Source organism: Patella vulgata, chromosome 6 (genome assembly GCF_932274485.2).
Source record: "Patella vulgata chromosome 6, xgPatVulg1.2, whole genome shotgun sequence".
NCBI classification, from domain to species: Eukaryota; Metazoa; Mollusca; class Gastropoda; family Patellidae; genus Patella; species Patella vulgata.
In genome coordinates, this window is record NC_065884.2 from 21,046,199 (window position 1) to 21,072,542 (window position 26,344).

A 26,344-nucleotide genomic window follows, 5' to 3' on the forward strand; every position below is an offset into this window, starting at 1 on the left:
GCTGCTTACCCTAAGCAGAAAATGCTCATCTTCGAACTCCATCAAGGCATTGACCTAATAAACACCTACACCAAGTTTGAACATTCTAGCCCAATTAGAACAAGGCATTGACCTAATCAACACATACACCAAGTTTGAACATTCTAGCCCAATTAGGAAGAGAGTTATCGTGTCCCAAAGCATCAACCAATCAAATTGCTTATCTCTGCTTACCCTAAGCGGAAAATGCTCATCTTCGAACTCCATCAAGGCATTGACCTAATAAACACATACACCAAGTTTGAACATTCTAGCTCAATTAGGAAGAGAGTTATTGTGTCCCAAAAAGTGTGACGGACAGACAGACGGACAGACAGGTCCATTTTAATGGCCCCCTTCTTTCTTCGAAGGGCGGGAGACAAAACTAAATTAGTCGTGGCAAAGTCGTCCCGGGGAGCGGCTATAACGCTTGGCCAACCAAAATTATGCAATGTAATTTTTAGAATCAATTTATCATGTTTTTGTGTCACAAACAGAGCATTTCATAACCTAAGTGATACCTCGATATCTCCGTGGTATTAAAACGACGTGCCCTCTGAGTGTTTAGTTGCGAAATGATACAGTCGTATCCAATTAATAATTTCTACAAGATTTAAGTATAACATAATGGGTGAATTTAACACCATGTCCAAGGTAAGACGCAAGAAGACTGTGTATAAAATATTTTGAATAGTCAACTAGCACAATTGGAAGACCAATGAAATTAATTGCTCATAAGGTTATCGCAGATTCGGACATTTGAGTATCTGTTGATATCATAAAATCTAATAAACCAAAAAAACACCCGTGATTATTTCACTTTTTTTAATTATCAAAAATATATACGAGTCATATAACATGTTTATATTTACATAGTAAGTTAACTTTATATTATTGTTTTTATTTGTTAATACTTAGCAAACTATAATGTACAAAGGCTGTTAGACTAATGATGAAACATGGAACATAATGTGAACAAAATAACAAGACAAAACAATCACAAATAGTTCGTAAATAAACTGAACTATTAACACACAAATGTTGGGTCTTGAATCTATAAAAGTCCAAAAATTAAAACTCCCAAGAAGACACGTTGTGAAAATGATTACATTATTCCATCAAGAGTCAACTTCATTGGTTGATTTGGGGAAAAAATCAATGCACATAAAATGTAAAAAGGACACGACTTCTATGACTTGGGTTAACAATATATATAAGTATCTATTTGATTCAATTTAATGTGTTGATTTGTGTCGAGAATAGCTGTCTACAGAAATTATAAAAGATTACACACCATGATGTTTGTACTAAGAGTCATGTTGAAACTAAGTACGAGACAGTTATAATATGATCCTTACCTGTCATTATTTAGAATAACACATGACACAATTATAACAAGTTATTAGAACCATGTGTAATAAATAATCATTTTATAGGAGAGGTTCACTGCACTGATCATTTATATAGAGCTTGGTTTTAATGTTTTATTGGCGTTAACAAAATAAACCTAACATAATAAATAATTTTCATTCCAGTCGATCGACAGAATAATGCATGGTTTTCTTGGGAAACAGATCACTCTACATTAGTTACTATAAAACGTAAATGATTCCTGTAAATTCTGGTACTAACTCCAATAATGTTTACTGTTGATCTACATTAGTTCGTTTCTGTTTGATAAAGGTCAAATATTCATACGGGAATAAAATAAAATATTATACGGGAATACAATCTTACATATACATGTATCTGTAATGTAGTTTATTAATGTATGCAAGTACGGGGACATTTAATAGATAAATAGGCAGTTTTCTATAATGTAGAAAGCCGACCTACTAATTCTGAAAGTATTTAAACATGTGCTTCCTTTCAAAATTACATTTACGCCCTCACGATTATGCAAATATATAGGTGTAGTCAACAATTTTGTTTTTGATAAAGTCAAATAGTTATGCTGGAATAAAATCCATCATATAATGCAGTTTGTTAATGTATAGGGCATTTAACAGAGACATAGGTATGTTTCTGAAAGCAGACCTACAAATTCTGAAATCGTCGGGTGGTGAAATATTTACACATGCAACCCTAACAGAATAATTACATTTAAATGTTAACTATTATGCAAATAAGTGTATTTAATATAATATTTAATATAAATTTTCTACATAAAAACACATCTTTGGATTTAAAGGATTTTCGATTATATAATCAAGGGAAATATGTTTTAATTTAAAAATTTATATAAAACTTGGCGAAATGTTAAGTTATAGTGGAATGGAATAATTTCGGTGATTGATTGTATTGTCAATGCCTGTCACTTCCCTTTCGTCTACTAAAGCTAAGTCTTCTTGACTGTCTATGGATTGGGTTGAATTGTTACGCCTTCGTACATGGAACTGTTGTGGATTTCTTCGAATTCTCAAGTCATCTCTTGATATTTGCCGTTGTGGTTGTTCTGGTACCGGATTTGGCTCTGGGTGGCTTCTAGTTTCATGTATTTCATACTTGGCTGAATCTTCATAGGCTGGTAATTCGGAATAAGCTGGTGGTGGTACTGAGGGTATGTTTCCAGGATAGTAAGGTGCTGTGATATTATATTCAGGACTAGACACCCCGGAGTATGGTGGGGGTGATGACGTATCTATAATATAGAACATAAATATTGTTTGTATTTTACTTCTGAGGTTGTTCTTTTATTAAAGCAGTGGTTTAAATGTAATTTTAAAATATAAATCTTTTTGATGTTTTCTTCATCTTCGCGTATGATTGTTCCATTTTTGATATGGCGTGATGTGCAGTTCTTGGTCCATAGTACTTTCGTACTTGTTAAAGCAGTGGTAGAAATTGGATAAAACAAGCCAACAGTGAGGCTGAAGTCCCCCGCCGAAATCCCAAAATAAATAGATGACACGTATTAATTAATCGCACATTTATTTTTTTCAAAAGTATCGAGCAATCAAACTATACACTAAGTTTCATCATTCTCTATCATATAGAATCAAGATTATCTTGTCCCAAAGCATCGACCAATGAAATTGATTAGCTCTGCTTAGCTTTAGCTCGAAATGTTAATCATTGAGCTCGGTCAAGACATTCACTTAATGAACATCAAATTTAAACATTCTACCTCAATTAAAAGCAGAGTTGTTGACCAATCAAATTGCTTATCGCTCATTTGCCTAAGCAGAAAATACTCACCATCGAACTTAATCAAGGTAATGATATAATGAATCTATATTCGGAGTTTCATCGCTCTCACTTCATTATAACTAAAGTTATCGTGTCCCAAAGCATCAACCAATCAGATTGCTTATCTCTGCTTAACGTAAGCAGACAATGTTAATCATCGATCTCCTTCACCTAATGAACGCCTACACCAAGTTTGAACATTCTACCCAAAAAAGAAGGAGAGTTATTGTGTTCCAAAGTCTCAGTCAATCAAATTACTTATCGCTCTGCTTACCCTGAGCAGAAAATGCTCATTATTGAACTTAGTCAAGGTAATGATGTAATGGAGCTATACACCGAGTTTCATCACTCTCAATTAATTAGAACTAAAGTTATCGTGTCCCAAAGCATCAACCAATCAAATTGTTTATCTCTGCATACCCTAAGCAGAAAATGCTCATTTTCGAACTCCATCAAGGCATTGACCTAATAAATACCTACACCAAGTTTGAAGATTCTAGCTCAATTAGAAGGAGAGTTATTGTGTTCAAAAGTCACAGCCAATCAAATTGCTTATCGCTCTGCTTACCCTGAGCAGAAAATGCTCATTATCGAACTTAGTCAAGGTAATGATGTAATGAAACTATACACCAAGTTTCATCACTCTCACTTAATTAGAACTAAAGTTCATAACAAAACACAACACAAGGTATATATACAGGCCCCGAGTTCACAAAGCATTCTCAGACTTAAGTTGAGAATTTGCTCAACTTTCAATCACTGTTTATGAGAAATATCTTTGATCCAGAAGCACAAAACTTTGCATATAGTTTCTTATTGATATATCTGATACATTAAAACAACAAATTTATTATAAAGAGCTATATTTTAGTTAAAATAAGGCGAACAATTTTGAGTAAATTCTCAACTTAAGTCTGAGAATGCTTTGTGAACTCGGGGCCTGGTCACGTTTTCAAGTTAACGATAACTATCCATCAAGTCATGGATGTGTTACAAAACGTCGTTATTAAATAACAGAGAAGTAGTTATATCCATAAATACCTTGTGTTGTGTTTTGTTATGAATAGTTAACCGTGCTTCTAGATGTCATTTAAAGAATAGAACTAAAGTTATCGTGTCCCAAAGCATCAACCAATCAAATTGCTTATCTCTGCTTACCCTACGCAGAAAATGCTCATCTTCGAACTCCATCAAGGCATTGACCTAATAAACACCTACACCAAGTTTGAAGATTCTAGCTCAATTAGAAGGAGAGTTATTGTGTCCCAAAAAGTGTGGCGGACTGACAGACAGACGGACGAACCCATTTTAATAGTCCCCTGCTTTCTTCGAAAGGCGGGGGACAAAATATAAATCTTTTTAATAAACGGTTTTCATGAAAGATACGCTCACATTTTACAAAAGGTAAGCAGAGAAAAATCTAAATAAGCGACTTTTCGTACAATCAGGGGCCATGATCTAGGATAATACGGCCCGACATGCAACAATATCAAAATGAACCAAGATATTTGGGATATGAACATGTCTGCTAAGTTTAATCAAAATCGGATAAACATTGTTACCTCTAGAGTGGTCACAAGCTAAAAACGCGATTTTTCGTAAAACCAGGGGCCATAATCCATGAAGTTACTGTCTGATATGCACAATTAATATCGAAAGGAGCCCAGATCTTTGGGATATAAATATATATTTTAAGTTTTATCAAAATCGGATAAAAAAAAATTGTGGGGGAGTTTGGATTCGATTTTCACGAAATTCTCACTCAATCGTCCTTATGGTGAAACGGTGATAATTTTGAACGGTTTTTAAAATATGATAAAATGCGTCACCTTTAAGGGGACCACAAGCTAAAAACGCCATTTTTGGTACAGGGGCCACAATCCAGGAAGTTGCGGTCCGATTTGCACGAATATCGAAAGGAACCGAGATCTTTGGGTTATAAACATACATTTTCAGTTTTCTCAAAATCGGATAAAAATTGTGACCTCTTGGGTTGCCGAAATCTAAAAACGTGATTTTTCGTACAATCAACACGGGACCCCTAGGTAATCAAGTGGACGTCTTACAGAGCCACTAAACTTCCCCTAGCATCACCGAGGAACACCAGTGGACATGGATCTTAAAGTTATGTCAATGATATAAACTATAATATTGTGAACGAGTAATCTCTAATAGGAATATCTGTCGAAAAATGATTCAATTCCGTTCAGTATTTACAGAGTTGTGATAAATTGAAATTTCATCGATCTATGCTATCCTGGAGCGTACCAAGACGCCGAAATCTTTTTTATTGGGTTTAAATATTAAGGCCAACTGCAGATATGATTAAAGGTCACAAAATGTAAACATGATTAGTGCTAACACTAACCCTATCCCTTGTCCTAGCCCTATTTACATCCGCAGTTCGTCTAAATATTTAGACCTTACCATGATGGGACGGTTTAAATGCGATTGAATCCAAGCCGAGATATTATCTAAAGTTGATATTTTGTTTTCTTAATTAAATGTTAAATAATCAATCTAGGATTATTTAACGTGAATTAAGCCGTGAGAATTATGATAGTTTAGCGAAAATGTAAATGACGCACCGGGTCTTTAATAATAAACTGTAACACATATTTCAAGTACTTACTATTTGCATCATAAACTGGTGGAACAACAAATACGGTACTATTAGAAGTGTTAAAAACGACCCTTTGGCTGTTTGATCGTGACTGTCTCGGTGGAGGGGTTTTTCTTTTCATACAGAAACGACATAGGCATACACATATAAAGATGCACAACAATGTAATGCTGCTGATTACTCCAGCCATAACTCCGTATGATGTATCTGAAATAATCACAAAAAGTTCATTTTGCAAATTTCCATACGTATATCACATGATTATCAAGGGAGAGTATATGTTTGGCAATGTGATCAGGGTAATAAGGTGGGCTATTATGAATTTCGATAGGGTTCCTTATCATACCAATACAAACACAATTCTAGACGTTTTTCAAAACAATCACACCAACATTGATGTAAGGAATATTTACATGAAGTGACGACCATATACTTCCAGTATTAAATAATAAGAGAAGGGCAATTTGTTTAGTGCTGAAGAAATTAGTTTTTTAAATGAAAAGAGCTAATTTTGCACATATATAATCGCTAAAATGCCATTCGAAAAAATCAATGTGAACTTACCTGATGATTGGCTTCCCTCTGGCACACTATATGACATTGTGTAATATTTCACTTTAAACCCTTTATAAACACCATTGGAATTGGAGGTAAATTCAATATAAAGATTGGAACCAGAGCTAAGGTATGTTGGTGCATGTGTACTGTATAGTTTACCCAAAAGGTCGCCATATCTATCATTACCTAGGAAAAAAAAGAGATCACTTACAGCATCTGTTATTTGAAACCAGAAATGGAGACAGATGGGGGGAAACGGTTTAGTACATCCGGTAAAGGTGGGGGGGGGGGCATACCACAAAAGAGTAAAATTGAAATAACCGCTATTAAGTTTGTTGTACATGCTATAATTTTTAACTTTTTCATGTATTTATTTCATCAATCTGATTAAAACACAGATCCTATTTAGTTTCGCTTTTTATAGTTCAAAATTTTGTTTTACTTGTCTTTACTACACTAGGATCTGGAAGAGTTGTTATATTACCGGCGTTTTGGTTGAAGTGAGGGATTAGCCAATGAAACAGTCTGTTACGGCGACTAGAAATGTCAACACTAAATTAAGGAAATAGTTATTAAAATTTGAAATATACTGTTGGGAAATATATTAAAATCAATGCTTACCGTCATAGACCTTGACGTTATCTTCATTATCATAGATAGGTTTAGGTCCTAAATCGGAATCAATCACTTGAAATACAATAGTTTTATAATCGGAAGTTATACGCCACTGACAGTACTGATCACTGTAAAATATATACATGCATACAATAATCCAATAAACATTTATATAACACGAATCTAATAGTCTGAACGAAGCTAGGAGACACAGGCCCTTAAGGGCATACGAATAGTTTAACATGTGCATTTTAGAACATAAGGTATAGTATTGAGTCAAGTGGCATGGTTTCGATTCCGAGCTTGTACATGACAAGCAGTAGAGTCACATGTATAACCTCGAGGGCTTTCTCACTGCGAAAGTCCCCTACGCACAAGCTAACTATTGAAATAAAATTGGTGTCTCTAAATGGTCTAGTTTATGTCAGGTGGGCGTTAAACCTAATTTCTCTCTCTATATATATATATATATTCACACTAAAAGTGAACTTTACGTTAACTGATAGTTTTACTTTGTAATATGAAAGTGAACTAACAGAGCTAACGGGATACCACAAATTGGTATTGTATATGAACATTTTTAGGATCAGTATTAAGGATGCATTATGTAAGAATCAAATCAGCTTTATATGAATTACTAATTAAGCATTTATTCATATCAGTCCATTATCAACTTCTTAGACAAGACCATCGGATGGCCGTGATTTTAAATTGATTAAAACACAATCGCCATTTGATAATGTAATGTCAAAATGGGTTATATCGTAACAATGGCACTTGACAATTGACACTATATAGTCAGAACCTCAAATACTCAAAACTACGCTCAATAAAAGCAATATGACTGAAATCATCCATATATTCATTTTTAATTATGTATTTTTGAACTATTACAGCCCTTTTATCTCAATCTAACATAATGCAGCTTTAATTCATTATGTAATATGTACTCAGGATAGGGTACATGCACGATTTAAACTTACTTTCTATATTTATCGGGATAATTTGGTGAAGTAAAATATTTAGCAATTGAAGAAGCTGGTAGTTCCAATGGTCGTCCTACCGAACATGTACCACTATTTCCTGAAATCAAATATTACAAAATAAATCATTGTAATTTGTCTTTAAGACGACCATGTATTCAACACCATGTAAATCATAGAGTATTTGAAAAGTCAAAAAAAAAAAAAAAACAATTTGCAATCAAATTTAGTATCTGGATTAATTTTGTCTAAAACATAATAATTGTGTGAGATACTAATAATATCAAACCTGAACCCAAACACAGCTTGGAATTTTCAAGTATCATTCAAATATGTCTGTGGATCTCTTGTTTAATGCAGTTATGTAATTGTCTTTTATCTATGTTTAGGTTTAGAATTTTAAATTAAAGAATTTAAATTATGCAGTTTGTTTTAAATTTTATTTTTTCTAGAACTGATAAAATATAGATGAAAGAAATTAAATGAATTGGGGTTTAACGTCTACTGCTCCTAAACTGGGCTAATGAAGACGGGCATACGCCATACAGTGTGCTATGAGGGAAATTTTGCCCGGGCAGCGGCGCTACGGCCTATACATCGAATCCCAACTGCCAAGGGATCTTTTACGTGCACGCCAATGTGTACACGGGACCTCGGTTTTTCGTCCCATCCGAACGACTAGACAGCTGTCCTTGTCAGGCCCTCCGTCCTACATCACTGACAAGGGGAAATCACACCGGAAATATAGATGAAAGATATTGATAGTTATTATGTTAGACTATGGTGTAATGTCTGACAATCTGATTAAAATACACATCTATAATTCGTTTCGTTTTATATTTCATACTTTCGATGGTTCCACTACATGAAGATCTCACCAGTGGGAGGTCGTGCCTGGTGTCATTCGCGCGGCTTTTGATCCTACGACGTCAGACTTTTCATTAACCAATCAGCGTTGATGTTTCTACTGGGATACCTGCCGTTCCGTGTACTATACCCCAAGAACACACTGCAACAGACCGATTCATTGGTCTGGGACCGTTGTCAAATATTTTGCGAAAAGTTCCATTGCCCATGCGTAACCGTTTTTTTTTATGTGGGTGATTATCCAGTATATTTGGCCAAGTGAAGTTCCCGAAATAAATCACACAATCCATGCATTATTACATAGAAATGGTCTATTTCTATGATTATTATAAATAAACATGAATCGTGACAACGAATTGGGATTAATTAAAATCATAGATATGGCCCATGAAGAGAAAGATTTTAAAATAAAAAAGAGAATATTGGATATTGAACTGGCAAATGTATTTTCTGAAATTGCAATTCTTTAATAAATTGCATGGGCGTCGACATCTTGTTTTAGGACTAGTTACCTTCCTTTAGACTCTGTTCATCATAATGTAAAAGGCTGGATAATCTAGCCAATGACCTATTATTCTCAAATTGACAACGCATCTAGACTAACATTCGTAGAGACTAAATGTAGTAAAGACAAATAAAACAAACGAAACGAAACAGGACCTGTGTTTTAATCGGATTGTAATGTATGATAATATGCGCTATGTTATAGTATGTTTAGGAGAAAAGCACTACACGCAAAACAAAACCGGCCAGACAAAAAAAAATAATAATAATTTACAAGAAAGACGTATTGCGACCGGTCTTGGCGGTGGTCGTCGTCTAAATGGCAAGAGTCTGCCGGTTGAAGTTGTGGGCGAAGGCGTCAAAAAAAAAAAAAAAAAAAATAAGGGCGACATTGCGGAAAACGCTTTAAATTAATAAATGCAGTAGGTATATCCTATGTTACTGGGTGTTAGGGTTATAAAAAAAGGTCTATTTTTGGACATATTTTCATATTGTTTTTAAATTTAGGTTATCCAAATTGTCATTTGCTTGCTCTTTTTAGGAACGCGTGTATTTTCCACAACTAAAAAAAACATTAATATTATTACCAGTATTAGTAGTTCTCTCAAGCATATACTTTATTTGAAATCCTTTGTAATGTCCCAAAATTATTCCAGAAGTTACAAAATCGATCAAAACACTCCTCGACTTGGCTGTCACAGTGAACTTATCTTCATCACCACAAAATGTTCCAACTTTGTCTTGATTATTTTTAACAGAACCTGCAAAACAAGATCTGGTTATTTCATGTTTTGGATTGCGTAACGCTGAGTTAGTGTCGAGTTGACTTGCCATTCAGGTAAGGGTCACTTAGATTGAGCACAAACCCAAACGTGACCATGAACCCCTGTTCCTACTGATCTGACTTTTGACCTCACACTCACAGCTAATTAATGCAAAAACAAAAAATTCAAATGATTCGCTCTGGAAATAAACTCCCCAGAAAAAGTAATTCCCCCAAATTCAACGTCATATGGCAATCTATCAATGAAATGTGATCTCTTTAGTTTAGCGTCAGCGTTGTGCTATTCAACCTAAACTAACATTCAATTTACTAAAGATTAATTTATACTGACCGCGACCACGATCACGGCCACGAAACGCGACATCTCTCATTTTCCACACGAATGATCGTTCGTACTGAAAGCACGGACATTCGCAGATGAAAGTTGTCCATTTAATTTATGATTTGACCATGTCTCGAATCAACTGCCACAGATACGTTACGGTTCCCAAAAAATTCGCCCTTCATTGAAATAGAAGTTAAGCTATCTAATATGCAATTGCTGCGATACATCTAGTTGCTTCTGTTTTTCAGTTTCAAAATTTCCGGGGAATCATACTCAAACTTCAGGGATCACTGCAAGTTGAGTTTATAATTGGATTAAAGAAATAAACAAATCATGTTTGTTTTCACTGTGGTATAAATCATGTATATAAACGTTGTTAAAATTTCCATTTTATGGTTTCCATTAAATAAATGTAATATAAAAAGTAAGAGAGAAGCTAATAGTGAACCTTAAGCTTACAAGAAATGTTTAACTCATTAATTACTTAATGAATCATTATATGTTTTTAGAAATGAAATAAATTACTTTTTTTTAATAACGCATCGCACACTCAAATTACTTAGTTGAACCATATTTTATTGGCACACATCAAAAGGATTAGGCGCAAGTTTCAAAAACTTACGAGTAACGCATTACTTATCACCCTTTGTAACCGAAGGTAAAAATGACCACGATCGATCTTAATCACGGTAATGGAGAACTAAAATACACCAAGTTTCATCCATCACACTCGCTCATTTAAAAGTGTGTATGAAATTGCTTATTTTTACTTAGCCTAAGCAGAAAATGTACCTCATCCAACTTAGTCATGGCAATGGTGTAATGAAAGTATGTAGAGACTTTCACCACAATCACTTAATTAGAATCAAAGATAATGTGTTCCATATAATCGAGTATATGGACCAGTGCGAGTCCAATGGTTTGCATGAGAAAGCTCTCTCTTTAAAGATATCATTTTTTATTATTATTTACCAAAAAAGTAAAACAATTCATATTTACAGAAATTTAATTTTAATAAAATACGTTACCATCGTAGACGTTAACGTAGTCTCTTATACATTGTTGGTATATTCTTGGTGGTAGATCACAAGCTACCACAGAGACAGCGATGCTGTAATCAGTACCAAAATATATATCTTTATTCAATCTGTAAACGCATTCAAATCCTCTGAAATGGGAACCAAAACTTTTATAAATTACCCCCATGTTTACATAACGTTTGTGCAGTGGCGGATTAAACAGTGACTTTTTCTGGCTTCAAATGTAGAGATATATTCACATGAAAAGGCTATACTCAACACTCTACTCAATCGGATGGTTTAACCATTGAGTGGATTAGACAATGCCCATAGCACGGATCCGGTTTATTGAAGGATAGAAAATCGAGAATTCGTTTATTATTGTGGCAATGGTACTTTGTAAGCGAGAATATGAAATGCCAATCGGCCAGATCCGCTAATTTTGCACTATCATAGCAATAAAGGCTAGCGTTTTATCTAAAATTTTAACTAACATGGGACATTGATGCTTTAGGCTAAAGTGTAGCACACTATAGGACGTAAACTCTATTTCATTTGATTTCTTGTTAATAATTACAATAATAAACCGCCAGTTAAATTTTAGCCGTTACAATAATAAACTCTCAAATAATAAGTTGGTTGTTAACCCGTACAATAATAAACCGAAAGTTTATTGTTAACCGTTACAATAATAAATTTGGTTTTTATTGTAAACCTTTACAATAATAAATTGGGTTAGTAGTTACAATATCAAAACGGAATTTCACAGTTAACTGTTAAAATAATAAACTGGGTCTTTATTGTTAAGCGTTACAATAATAGACCGGGTCTTTATTGTTGACCGTTACAATAATAAACCTGGTGTTTATTTTTAACCTTTACAATAATAAACCTGAAGTTTATTTTTAACCGTTACAATAATAAACCGGGTGTTTACCAGGCTTTCTAATACCTAACTCGGCGTTGTTTGTTAAAACATTAAGTAAATAGTTGTATTTAAATTTTACCGTTTATACATGCTGGGATAGTTTGTAGAGTTAAGGTATCTAGGTGACAGATCCACAATAAAATCCTGATTACAATCTCCTGAAAAACATCATTAAATATGCAGGTCTTATCCTCAAACCATATCTACAACATTTTGTGAAAACTTAATTACACAAATCTCATACATGTATATATGACATCGTCGCAACGTTGTGTAATACAACCATGTGAAATACCATTATCAATTTGAGGACATGTCAGAGTGGTCAATTCTATAGTTTCTACTTATCACAGCCTAGTTTCCCCAATTGGTTTCTATCAATTTTGTTAGACGAACCTAATCTGTGTATTAAATTTATAAGATATGCCAATCAGAATCAAACAACGTGTTCATTAGGAAAATTGAAACGGAACGCTTCAAAGTTGTTTAACAAACACTGGTTCGTAAATAGGCAAATTTAACTACATATTTGAATAATAAACATTATTATAATTCAATAATGTATTAATTGCAGATATTTGTGACAAGCCGAAACAGCGTTCAAATGTCACTTGATAATCAGATACGAAAAGATTTATTTACCAAACATCCTTTAATTAGGAGGAGGTCTAAACTTAACATAATCTTTGGTCTAGGTATCGTGTGTCCTAATAGAAAGTACGACTGTTTTAGCATGACTACGAGTAGCTGATTAGATCATAACATTTACGTTTTATTTGCCCTCTTTTGAATTGGTCATTAATTCTGATCTATATATATATTATATACTAGCAGGATACCCGGCTTCGCTCGGGGGTCATAACTCCGAAACCGGAAGTGGTAGACTAACGCCACCTGGCCTATGTTACTCCCCGGTCCGAGATACCCCTATACCCCAAATTTCAGACTCGGGGCAGACCTAGTGTAGCCGCCAACCCCGAACAGACAGACAGACAAACAGACAGACAAACGACAGTCACAAATATTAGTATAGATAGATATACACAAAAGCTAAGTTATACAGGTACAATATATTTTAGATTATTATCAAATTAAAAGTGAATACAAAGGGTATATATTATTCACTTCGCCTATCCATGTAACAACCTTATCCTATTGAAATAATATTTGTATAGTATTTTATGCAACTTACCACCACTCTGAAACGTTTTATAGCTGATGTTGAAACCCTTTGCTGCATGGCTACCATTACTATTAAATTCTATTGTTAACCAGTCATATTTAGTAATGTATGAAAGCCCAGCACCAGTGCTGTTAGCGCATATCTTGCTAGATGTGGGTACAGCTGAAGTGTTTATTGAGAAAAATGTAAAATGAATATAGCCATGCAAAGCATGGGAATACGCTCCACACAGCAGCTAAGACCCGAAAAAATACAGAAAGCAGGTTATCTGATGTTGACCAAATTTGATTTGAAAGGGATCCTTTGTGCCTTTAAGAAATCTGACCTATATCTTATTCACAAGTTTTTCCGGAGAGATATTATGTCTCTGGAACAGAATGTCGTAGAATTTTGAAACTGAGAAGCGGTAACCTCTCCGACCCCAGTGTTTCACATCCAATTTAAAAATCAATAGGATAAATCATCTTACAGTTTAAAGGGTTTACATCAAATTTGTAAAATCTATTCGCTTAAAGCTGTAGTTTCTATAGTTTCCACAAGGTTTTCGGAACATAGGGGTAACTCCGGTACGATGAATAGCGATAGGGTTGGTCCTCTCTTGACCACAATGTTCTACAACCAATTTGAAGAGAACCAGAACTAGTTTTAAAAAAACAATCACGGGTGATAATTCAGGAAGTTATGGTCTGAAATGTTCGAATATCAACAGGAATTAAGATCTTTGGGATAAGGATAAATATTTCAAGTTTCATAAAAATCGGACAAAAATTGTGACCTCTAGAGCGTCCACAAACTTCTTATTATTTACATTAACACTTTTTGCGTACAAGGAGCGGCCATTTTGTTTCGATTTTAGCGAAATTCGAACTCAATCTTCATTATGGTGTAACGGTGATGTGTTTTAAGTTGAATCAAAATCGGATAAACATTATGACCTAAACCGTGTTATTACAAAGGAACAAATATGTTTGAAGAAAAAAAATAGATTTTATTGTGCAGCCACGTTGTCAAGCAAAACTCCCCGTGCACAGTGACACAATATTACATCAGCATGAGCTATAAATAGATTTAAAGTGACCTTAACGTAGTACATATACTAAAATTGGAACGATACAGAGAAGATTAGCATGGACCCCGCGCAAGGATGACACGCAAATTCTTGAAGCGTTCCATACTTTTTTTTTTGTCTGCGATATCACCTCGGTGAATGTGGACGTAAAATACAACTAACTCACACACACCTTAACCAATACTCTGACAATACCCGAACAGTTTTGTAAATCACATACAAATTGTGACTTCTTGAGGGACCACAATCAGGGTCTATAATGTATGAAGTTGTGCGCGAATATCGAAAGTCGCCGTAAACTTTGGGTTACAAACATACATTTCAAGTTTCATCAAAATTGGATAAAATTGTGACCTCTAAAGTGTCTGCAAGCTAAAAGCGTGTTTTTTCGTACACTCAAGGGCCATATAATCCATGAAGTTACCGCCCGATACATGTCAATATCGAAAGGAACCGAGATCTTTCAGAGATATACCTAAGTTAAGAGAGAGAGAGACTAGAGAGAGAGAGAGATGGGGTTTAACGTCCACTCGACACAAACTAGGTCATTTCGGGACTAACATATGGTTTAATTTTATTTCAATAATTCGCTTGCGCGTAGGGGTCTTTAGCAGTGGGAGGAAACCGGAGCACCCAGAGAAAACCCACGAGGTTGGACAGGCAACCTACTCTTTGTCACGTACAACCGGGGAATCGAAACCACTCCAGTTGACTCAAAATCAGACCTTATGATACAGCGCGCACACGCTAACCATTCAGCCCCCCCCCCCGGGTCAATATAACTCTTATTATTCTGTGGAAGACGCAACGATATGTCAAAGTTGACACCAAAGCATCGCAAACGCTTTGTTGAGTAAATTCAAGGGGGATAAGAATCGGAACCATTGGAAGTATCACTTTACCGAGAGTGGGGCTTACAATCATACCAAAACTTTCAGCTGCAATATATGTTTGCAGTCAAATCAGTTGAACGTTTCCATTGCGTCTCAGTATATGATTACATAAAAAAATATTTTGATTATTCTTAAGAAACTGATTATAATTACCATCACTAATCCTCAGATAATCATCACATGTAAAAACGGTATTGGTTAGATCCAGATGATTTATTTTTATCTGGATCCTATACTGTGAATCTGCTGATATATACCATTTACAGTACATGGAACTAAAAGAAAAAATACGGGCGTACTATACGAATCAGGAACAGGTCATAGCGTCATCGCAGCCATCTTAGAACTGTGGCGTCACGTCAAAATTAAGCTGTCAATGGATGTTTAATTGGCCATGTTTCATGTAACGTCGATTGTACAAGAATTAGCGGACCATTAGAAATTTTAGGAAGATCGCCTGCCCCAACAAGAACAACAGTAAGATGGGTAGCGCTTGGGGACCAGGTCTGGAAACCCAGGCTACACGGCTTTTTAAATAAAGAAATGATCCCGTCATAATCTCACAAAATTAAACTTTTCCCTATATACATGTGTACATGTAAACAATTATTTTTGCGCAAGGGTCCATAGAAAACCAACACAGGGCTAATATGACATAATGTAAAATCTCAGCGGTGGGGTCACAGGTTTTTCTCTGATTCCTCATACAGTATACTATCATAGCACACCATATTTCAGTTGTCATGGGACAACAGCAACATTGTAAATAAAGTAACATCAATATTTCTAACGAAATCCCTTGAACAATTCCTCTTGGTCATCTTTATCAGATAATAGAGCATTGTCTCAAATGACCAATGTAACAGCAAATGTTTAAATATGACTGCTAATATACCGCTAAATAAAGTAGATAATAATGATAACAATAAATCAACCAATACTTACTTTGGATAATGGCCAGGATAGAATGGTGAAGTTATATACTGGAAAGCTGTCGTGGCAAGTCTACTTCCCTCGGAACATTCAACTGAAAATTTGTAGTAAATATGTATGTTTTTCGTTTTAATCAAATTAAAACAAGAGCGTATTAGCTATGTGAAATCCTCAAATAAAAAGTGGCATCGGGTGTTCTAGGGAGGAAGGCATACCCTGGCTCATATAGAGCACCATCCTTACATAAACGTCGATATATTCTAGCAGAGGAATTGGGAGTTTAAGTTGACTATATGTTGCTGTAATTATCGGAAAGCTTCCAATTCAATAGGATTCTTTATCTTAATAAAAATGACCCATGCCTTTCCTAAGTGATCACTCAGATAGAAATCATTGATGAACAACAGACTTCTATGTCTTCCTGAACAGACATATTGTGCATCAATTTCAACTATGACGGTATTATCGGAAATCGTTTAAAAGCGAGAGTGCATTTGAACTTGTGTCTAGATAGGATCCAGTGCCAAAGTGTAAGAAGCAATGATAAGAAAAAGTTGACATTGATTATTACAATTAAATACATTTGTACAACATTCACTAAGCGTCACTATGTCATCTTGTAATTTGAAACAAGCCAACAGTGAGGCTGATGTCCCCCGCCGAAATCCCAAAAATAAATAGATGACACATATTAATTAATCGCAGATTTTTTTTTTCAAAAGTATAAGCAATCAAACTGATTATCAACTATACACTAAGTTTCATCACTCTCTATCAGATAGAATCAAAGTTATCTTGTTCCAAAGCTTCGACCAATGAAATTGCTTATCTCTGCTTAGCTTTAGCTCGAAATGTTAATCATTGATCTCAGTCAAGACATTCACCTAATGAACATTTACATCAAGCTTAAACATTCTACCTCAATTAAAAGCAAAGTTGTTAATTATGTTCCAAAGTCTTGACCAATCAAATTGCGTATCGCTCCTTAGCCTAAGCAGAAAATTCTCATCATCGAACTTACTCGGAGTTTCATCACTCTCACTTAATTATAACCAAAGTTATTGTGTCCCAAAGCATCAACCGATCAGATTGCTTATCTCTGCTTATAATCGAACTCCATCAAGGCATTCACCTAATGAAAGCCTACACCAAGTTTGAACATTCTACCTCAATTAGAAGGAGAGTTTTCGTGTTCCAAAGTCTCGACCAATCAAACTGCTTATCGCTCTGATTATCCCGAGCAGAAAATGCTCATTATCGAGCTTAGACAAGGTGGTGATGTGATAAAACGATACACCAAGTGTCCTCACTCTCACTTAATTAGAACTAAAGTTATCGTGTCCCAAAGCATCAACCAATCAAATTGGTTATCCCTGCTTACCCTAAGCAGAGAATTCTTATCTTCGAACTCCATCAAAGCATTCACGTAATAAACACATACGCCAAGTTTGAACATTCTAGCTCAATTAGAATGAGAGTAATTGTGTTCCAAAGTCTCGACCAATCAAATTGCTTATCACTCTGCTTACTCTGAGCAGAAAAGGCTCATTATCAAACCTAGTCAAGGTATTGATGTAACAAAACTATACACTAAATTTCATCACTCTCACTTAATTAGAACTTAAGTTATCGTGTCCCAAAGCATCAAACAATCAAATTGCTTATCTCTGCTTACTCTTCGAACTCCATCAAGGCATTGACCTAATAAACACCTGCACCAAGTTTGAACATTCTAGCTCAATTAGAAGGAGAGTTATTGTGTCCAAAATAGTGTGACGGACAGACGGACGGACCGACGGACGGACCCATTTTAATAGTCCCCCGCTTTCTCCTCGAAAGGCGTGGGGCAATAAAAAGACGCCTACCTTTATTTCTCTGTGATACTAATAGTTTGAAAGGTGGGATAGTGTTGTGTGACTGGAGGGTTAAATACATAACATTACCAGTTGATACATAACTCTCCTTCGTTCCTAAACACCAGCTAGATATGACATCACCACGGCTATCTGACCCTGTTAAAACATTTGAAAAAGTTTGAGTCTTAAATATATTTTATAAGCTTCAAATTAATATTTTCTAATAGATTACAAACCGCAAAATGTTCGTTTTCCTTAAGCCTCTCATCATGTGTGTCCTGGTCACCGAGTCATCACACACGTCTCAAAATTCTGTGCAAACGATGACCGAGCCCATTTTGGTCCTAGAATCACCATTTTGCAATAGATGAACGGAGAACAGAAAAAATCAGAGAGAGAGAGAGAGAGAGAGAGAGAGATGAGGTTTAACGTCCACTCGACACAAACTAGGTCATTCCGGGATTAACACATGGTTCAATTTTATTTCAATAATTCGCTTGCGCGTGGGGGTCTTTAACAGTGGGAGGAAATCGGAGGACCCGGAGAAAACCCACGAGGTTGGACAGGCGACCCTACTCCTTGTCATGTACAACCGGGGAATCGAAACCCCCAGCAAAAATCAATAGGGTTAATCCTCTCATTGTCCTAATGTTTCGCATCGAATTAGAAAAACAAACGGTAGCCTCTATCGCGTTGAAAGGGTTTTCGGAAAAGGCGGGTAACTTCGGAACGGAAAGTCACTGATCATAGGCTGTCAAACGCTGAGAATTTATAGGATTCATCTTCTTGTGGTCAAAATGCTTCAAACCTAATATAAAATATTTCCGTGAAATAATATAGCTTTTATCATGTTCACAAGGTTTTCAGAAAATCAGGATCCAAATGTTCTGAGGATCAATATCACGACATAAATCATTTTTGCTTTCGGGGACTGGGAAGGGAATTAAACGAATATTGTGTACCTACCATCATATATCTGAAGCCGATTTATACAGTTTGTGTTGGTGATTAAATGGGGATCCGTGCTTAAAGAAATCACTTTGTTGTCACTTTCAGTTCTAATTTGCCAATACAGAGATTGATGACTGCAAATGAAAATTGAAGGAATTGTTGAAATAAAAAGAGATTTATGGATACCATAATGTCAAATAGAAAATAATAAATAGAGTGGAGTGGGACTATCAGGCTTCCTATTACGTCGAACATAAGCAACTTCTTATACATCAAAATATAATGGGACATTATATACATGTATAGGGCTGGCTGAAACGTTCTAAGCTTGCAAAGGATAGATGAATTGGGTTGAAACAAACTTTTGTCACCAACGCGTACAATTATTGAATGAATCATAGATAAGAGCTGCAGCTGCAGTGTTATTCTTGTCCTCGTACCAGACTATCTTGCGAACCTATCAGCGCCCTGGAAGGCCACCTGTGTTGTTTTGAAGCAGATCCTCATAATTTGTTTGCCAGATTTGGCCCCGTCAGACTTCCACCGGTTTCCAAGAATCAAAAAAGGAACTAACCGGTCGTCATTTACTTAGTAATGATGCCAGCTGTGAACGACTTTTTTAGGGTGACTGAAGAAAAATTCTTCCTGGTCGGCATCCAGGCCTTGCAACATCGTTGGGAAAAGACCTCGAAGGGAACTGAGTAGGAAAATAATTAGAGAAACCAACGACTTTGTACAGGTCTTTCACAGTATAGACTTAGAACTTTTCAGTCAGGCCTTTTAAGTATTGTTTTATGTGTATATAATGCGCCATCATTATTTTACATAGGCTATAGAAGCCTAGTCGAAATGTATCTGAATAATATACACCAATTCTATTCCATAGCCAAATTGTTCTCAATGTCGGTCAATCTCATTGCGAGGCACTGGCAATTTTGATTGGAACGAGAGCCCTTTGTTGATACCTTTACAATAAAATAGAATATTCCAATCGATGTATACCGATGATCGCCATAAAATGTAACAGAACAAAATGTAGGGATAATTTTCCTTCAGAAATCCAAGTGCAAACTTTCGCACGATTCTGAAAAACTCTTTATATTGCAAATTCTGTCTTCCAAGTCGTTGTCAAGACTTATTGCCCTTGCTGGACCGCTTCATCACTTACCAAACAAAATGCTGGGGATATCCTGGACTTTCAATCACTTTAGCTATATTCCCAACAGTTAAATCTTTTAGGTTACTATTAAGTACACATGTGGCTGGAAAGATAAGAACAATTTTAATACAATTGCCCGTTTAAACGTTAATCCGTTTAAACGCGATGATATTTTTTTGATATCAAAAAAGACGAGTAGAAGATTTTATTGATCACACAACCCTTTCTTACGCGCACAATTTCTTCGGTTATGAATAAACTACTTAACTTTGGTTATTATAAACTTACCTTATGTTTGAAATTACTTCCGGTTAAATATAAAATCCATTGTACAACTAAATATCCCAGCAAATAAAAAAGTTTTCTCTTGTAAAATTCAACTCATCACAAACTTTGACTTCGAGAAATACAAAAACGGAAGCTAATTACGTCACTTATCGGGATAGATCATTTCGTATAAGAGAGTCTCAGCAAGGCTTGTCTATCGTAACGGTGTTTGGCTCTTTTACGACAATTCAAATTTTTTGTATGAATAAGCTATTGCTCTCGGACCCAGTAATGAGTTTGGGCCTTTACAAACATAAACACGCCCGTAGTCCGTTATTTTGTTCCGTCTTGTATTTTAAAATTATTTGGTTAGAGAGTTGTGTCGGATTATTTCTTTTGAAAACAGGTGCAGAACAAAAAGGACGACATTCGTTTTACGGGCCTTGAATCTCCCCCTTGAATATCTTTAATATTTTCTGATGAACTTAAGCAGTCATGTCAATTAACCTCGGCAATCTGCTGTAGCCGAGGTAAATCCGTAAATGTCGATGTATTTCACATTTGCTCGCAAAATTAATAGCCGAGGCCATTAAATCATTGAATAGGTACATCACGTTATTTTTATATATATATATATATAGATACCAAAAATTATTATCAACAAATAATACCGTACAACGGTTTAATTATCGGTAGATAGTTCCATTTTTTTTCTATTTCTCTTCGAATATTATTTCCCTTGTGCAAAAACTGTTCAGAATTTTGCATTTCGGTAACACAATTAATTTCCGAATATTTCCTGGCTTCGTTTTGAAATTCACAGGGAACGCTCAGTTATTAACCATATATTAATCACAAGTACAATTCTATTTTGAAATCCAGGGAGAATGGGATTTTCTGATTGCATTTCGTAGATCGCGATCATGCCTCAGCCAATCAGCGCTTTGGGTTATTGTATACTACACAGATGCAGTGAAAATGGTTAAATTTAGCGCGAAACTTGCACGAGTTTTTCTCACGGTCTGCATAATTAACACACAAGACCCAATAATACAGTTTTACGAACAGAAAGGTAGACGAACCCCATTTTAATTGTCCCCTGTTTTCTTCCACAAAGGTTGCCAAACAATAAAACATATGCTAACATCCAAAAACTTTTCTGGCCAATACGCACAAACAAGGTCAATACGCACAAACAAGGTCACAAATTTTAAATTTTGTCTGGATGTTTTTAGCAGACAGCTTTAGAAATTATTCTTCAAGAAAAAATGGCGCATATTAGAATACCGATTTGTACAATTTTAATCATTTATAGCTATTCGTTGTGTTTCTATTTCACTAAAACCATTATTACCTGTCGCTTCTGCTTTTATCCATATTCCAGCATTTATATTATTTGGTCTCATCTTGATGAGTATGGAGGTACCACTTCCTGACACTGAATCAAACTTCATTCCACAGGCAGCATCTATTTTATTCACATAATCATTATAACCTATAGATAAATAATAGTGTTTAATAGTGTAAATTGCAATCCTTGGTGTAATTTATAGACATGATTTTGTCCGTTCGTTACCTATATAAAATATAGTTTGACAGTCATCAGTTTAAAAAGTTTTACACACTTTGTCTTGTATAGAAAAGGAGTTTATAAAGTTATGACGACACTGATAAGCGAGGTGCGGCTCTGGATTTAGATAGTCGAAAAATACTTATGTATAACAAATATATATCGAAATAACGTCAATGGTCTTTATCCAAAATAATCAATCTCTTACAGCTACAAAAAGATGATATCATTACTAACCATCATATACATTTATATAATCATAAAGATTTTCAACTCCGGACAGATTCGTCATTAATCCTTTAATTTGAACACACTTTTGGGAAAAGCCGGATTTTAGAATGGCCGATTGGATGACATCTTTCCTGAAACATGCAAAATTTTCAGTAAATCGGCAGTACACACACGACACAATACATCGATTTCACAGATACCGTGCTGTTCTAATATCGGATTGATACATTCCACAAGGGTCTCCTGTTAAGTCGTGAAATCAGATTAATCTTTCTCAGTTTGTGAACAGCAAGTTTTGTTTTATTAGTTTGGCAATGCAGCCAAACCGATTAACAATAAGCAGGGCATGACGATAGTATGGACAATACAAATTTAAAATAAGCAAGAAATTAATCAATTCATCAGTATGAACCTATAGCTGTAACGTGAAGCCAAGTTAAAAATTACTGGTAAATGTATGTGCCACTATAGTGTATTCAAGTACCATTGTATTTGTGATTTGTCTACTTTTAAAGACTCGTTCAATTTCTTGTTCAGTATTAACAAATGACAAATTGAAAATTCCATCAATCTATGCTGATCCCTATTGGTAAATACAGGAGGATCGCACCACACATAAACAGTTACACGGGAAAAACCCGTAGACATGACAAAATATGGTACTCATGTAGTTAATATTACCTTGTCTGACTTGATAAACCTGGAATCCAGATATAAGATGGAATAGAAGTGATAACCATCACGGTATCAACCAATACGTCTATAAATAGATACAAATTAAATTAAATAAAATCTCAATCATCTCGCCACCTAGTTGTATAGGAAAATATTTTGTTCGCTACAGTTTGTGTCGTTTTTTTGCAATGGCTGGGTTTATTTTTTCACGAACCATGAACACATTCAAACGAAACTCTTCGATAAAGTCTTCAGTGGCTACCATCGGTGATTTAAGTAGACGTCGAAACGAAAAACAAAACTGACCAATAATTTTTAATTTAGTAAAGAGTAACAACCCCTTTCAGTCAAGCTTTAGAAACAAAATGAAATGGCGTTAACGTCCTACTTCTCTCCACCGACAGGACTATTGAAATTTTTTCCCGGTCTGCGGCGCTACGGCCTACACTTATATCGAATTCCAGCTGTCATGCGTTCTTTCAAGTGAAGGCCAAGGTGTATACACGCGATCTCGGATATTCGTACCATCCGAACGCCTAGACATTGTCTTTACACTAATGACAATTATAATAATAATATCGACATTTATAAAGCGTGTTAATATTGGAAACTCCCGGAGAACTTTCTCGGCCAACACCGGGATCGATCCTCTTACCTCCTGGTTAATGAGCCAGTGCCTTACTCACTGAGTCTACGGGGCCCCCGGTAAGCTTTAGAAACTAATAAGTAAATAAAACAATGCCAACCTCGTGGTATACTGTAGAAACTGAATGACAAGCCTCCATAATGTTCATAATATTGGGACTTGTCTACAATATCTATTTTAATTTTACCAGTTGATGAACGATAATATTTTACTGATTTCTCAATACAAGTGAATGGCCACAAAGAATCGTTGACTGAAAAATATGGAACAAAGAGTATAATCATTGTTAATTTTACTACTGTAAAATAATTTCACCCAAATCTATATGTTTTCTTAAAATAAATACGAATTGGTCTTTAGGCTTTCTTACAGATATGATTACTGGCTGAAAAGTTGTAAGTCTGAAAGGATAGATCAATAGGCTTGACACAAGTTTTGGCCACCAGCATGTAAAATCGTGGAATGAATCATAGACATATAAGAACTGCAGCTGTAGTGTTACTATTGTCTTCGTACCAGATTATTTTATAAACCTACTCATTGAAATCACCAAAAATGGACAAAACTGGCTATAGGACAGTCATCAAGTTCCTGCAACTGAAAGGAATAACCCCAAAACAGATACATGCCGACATGGTCTCAACTTTAGGAATTATGCGGAATTGGACTGCGGAATTTAAGCGTGACAGAGAGAGTCTTGACGACGACCCGCGTCCTGGGAGGCCAACATCATCACCCATTGCAGAAAACATTACCCGGGTGCATGACATGGAGATGGCTGATCGACGATTGACCACCTCCCATGAGAGAGTTAAGCTCATTATCGCCAACGACTTAGGAATGACAAAAGTATCTACAAGATGGGTGTCAAAGCTCTTGACTGCGGATCAGAAACGTGTTAGATTCCTGACTTTCCGTGACAATCTGCGCCGTTTTGAAGCAGGTCCTGGTAATATTTTGCCAGATTTGTAACCATGGAAGAGACCTGTTTCCAAAACTGAAAACGGAACTAGTCGGGCTTCATTTCCGTAGTAATAATGACCTCATTATTTAAGGGTGACCGAATAAAATTTCTTCCTGGCCGGCATCCAGGCCTCGACGCAACATCGCTGGCAAAAATGTGTACACCTCGAATGGAACTATGTAGAAAAATAAATGGAAACCACCGACTTTGAACATGCCTTTCACAGATAGGCTTAGAACTTTTCACCCAGCCCTCTTATATATGTTCCTTGAAATTTTATTATTGAGTATTATTCTTAATTGAAACGACGTTTTTATGAACTGAAAACTTAAATGTGATTAGTAAGCATTTGTCTATAGGTTTTCTTAAAGACATATCTCCAAGATATATTTTGATTTATTCGCCCATGCCATGCGTTAGTGGATAGATGATCAAGCATTTTAGTCATCTCCCCATCCCCAACAACAAATAACCCTAATTAATTACCTTGATTATTCTCTTCAGTGATGCGAAGTCTTAAATAACAGTTATATGTTTTTGTTGCATATGACAGAAGCTCATATATGATCACATCAGAAGGATTTTCAGCTTCTATATTCCAGGAGCAAATTTTACCGCTGTAAAATGAAAAACAATTATTAAACTATAGGTATATATTGTGCTTCAGATTTATGAGCGTGCAATGTTGTTTTGTGACAGGTAGATATATAAATGAAATGAAATGAAATGGGGTTTAACGCCCTATTGTTCTGCTACGAACTGGGCTAATGAAGATAGGCATACGCCATACAGTGTGCTATGAGGGACATTTTGCCTGGACAGCGGCACTACGGCCTACTCTTATATTGAATTCCAACTGTCAAGATCTTTTACGTGCACGCCAATGTATACACAGGACTTCGGTTCTCATCCCATCCGAATGACTAGACAGCTGTCCTTGCCAGCACGCCGGAAAATCTGGATGACATGGGACAAAAAACAACCCTTTTATTGCAGAAATCGGGCCGTGCTATGCGATTGCAGTCTGGTCCCTTGAAAGTTAGCCAACCCCTGATATTTAATATTTTAGCGTTTTATGTGGCCTATGTGCACAATTTGTCTATTTCAAACTTCTTTTGGTCTATATCTCAAACATTCTATTGTCTATTTTATCACGGACCCGATGAACACTAACTGGGTGTGTTATATGATTAGATAAAATACAGTAGCAAAATAAAAGGGGGTTCTCTCGAAATTGATCAAATATCTCATATTTAAGATAACACATTTCTATAACAAAGCAGTGTGTTAATAGTTCAGGGCACTGAATAAAATATTTTTAAAGTTTATTCTCACAATGTTTACAATGTCACTTATTCTCTGAATGTTTACCTAAATAAAAAGAATAGATTGAAGAATAATCTCTTAAAATACAAAGATTAGCTGAGTAGATTGGAGAATAGTCTTTCAAAATACTTAGATTAACAGAATAGATTTTAAAATAGTCTATTAAAATTGAAAATAGTCAGTTTTATTGATTGAAATAATTATTTCG

General features: G+C 35.4%; 1 protein-coding gene and 1 non-coding gene across 3 annotated transcripts in view; one reads left to right on the forward strand and one right to left on the reverse strand.

Moving 5' to 3' along the window:
• LOC126824636 (deleted in malignant brain tumors 1 protein) overlaps positions 1–26,344 on the reverse strand; it is a 57,546-nt gene that overhangs the window by 19,684 nt on the left and 11,518 nt on the right. The window contains exons 10-28 of one of the 2 annotated variants that reach the window (XM_050553903.2): positions 25,297–25,427; positions 23,947–24,099; positions 23,207–23,285; positions 22,532–22,656; positions 22,079–22,219; positions 20,467–20,560; positions 19,314–19,432; positions 18,357–18,503; positions 16,504–16,585; positions 15,712–15,833; positions 13,606–13,758; positions 12,493–12,571; positions 11,495–11,634; positions 9,945–10,118; positions 7,987–8,086; positions 7,010–7,131; positions 6,395–6,574; positions 5,840–6,037; positions 836–2,659 (exon numbers count right to left, since the gene is read on the reverse strand). In XM_050553903.2, coding sequence (XP_050409860.2) covers positions 2,283–2,659; positions 5,840–6,037; positions 6,395–6,574; positions 7,010–7,131; positions 7,987–8,086; positions 9,945–10,118; positions 11,495–11,634; positions 12,493–12,571; positions 13,606–13,758; positions 15,712–15,833; positions 16,504–16,585; positions 18,357–18,503; positions 19,314–19,432; positions 20,467–20,560; positions 22,079–22,219; positions 22,532–22,656; positions 23,207–23,285; positions 23,947–24,099; positions 25,297–25,427 — 2,716 coding nt within the window. In that variant the 3' untranslated portion in view covers positions 836–2,282. Of the gene's footprint in view, positions 1–835; positions 2,660–5,839; positions 6,038–6,394; positions 6,575–7,009; positions 7,132–7,986; positions 8,087–9,944; positions 10,119–11,494; positions 11,635–12,492; positions 12,572–13,605; positions 13,759–15,711; positions 15,834–16,503; positions 16,586–18,356; positions 18,504–19,313; positions 19,433–20,466; positions 20,561–22,078; positions 22,220–22,531; positions 22,657–23,206; positions 23,286–23,946; positions 24,100–25,296; positions 25,428–26,344 lie in introns of those variants that run through there. The other variant, XM_056101551.1, reaches the window with a different exon arrangement.
• Positions 14,672–14,775, forward strand: LOC126825903 (U6 spliceosomal RNA). The gene has a single exon (XR_007682299.1). It is a non-coding gene; the product is annotated as a U6 spliceosomal RNA (small nuclear RNA).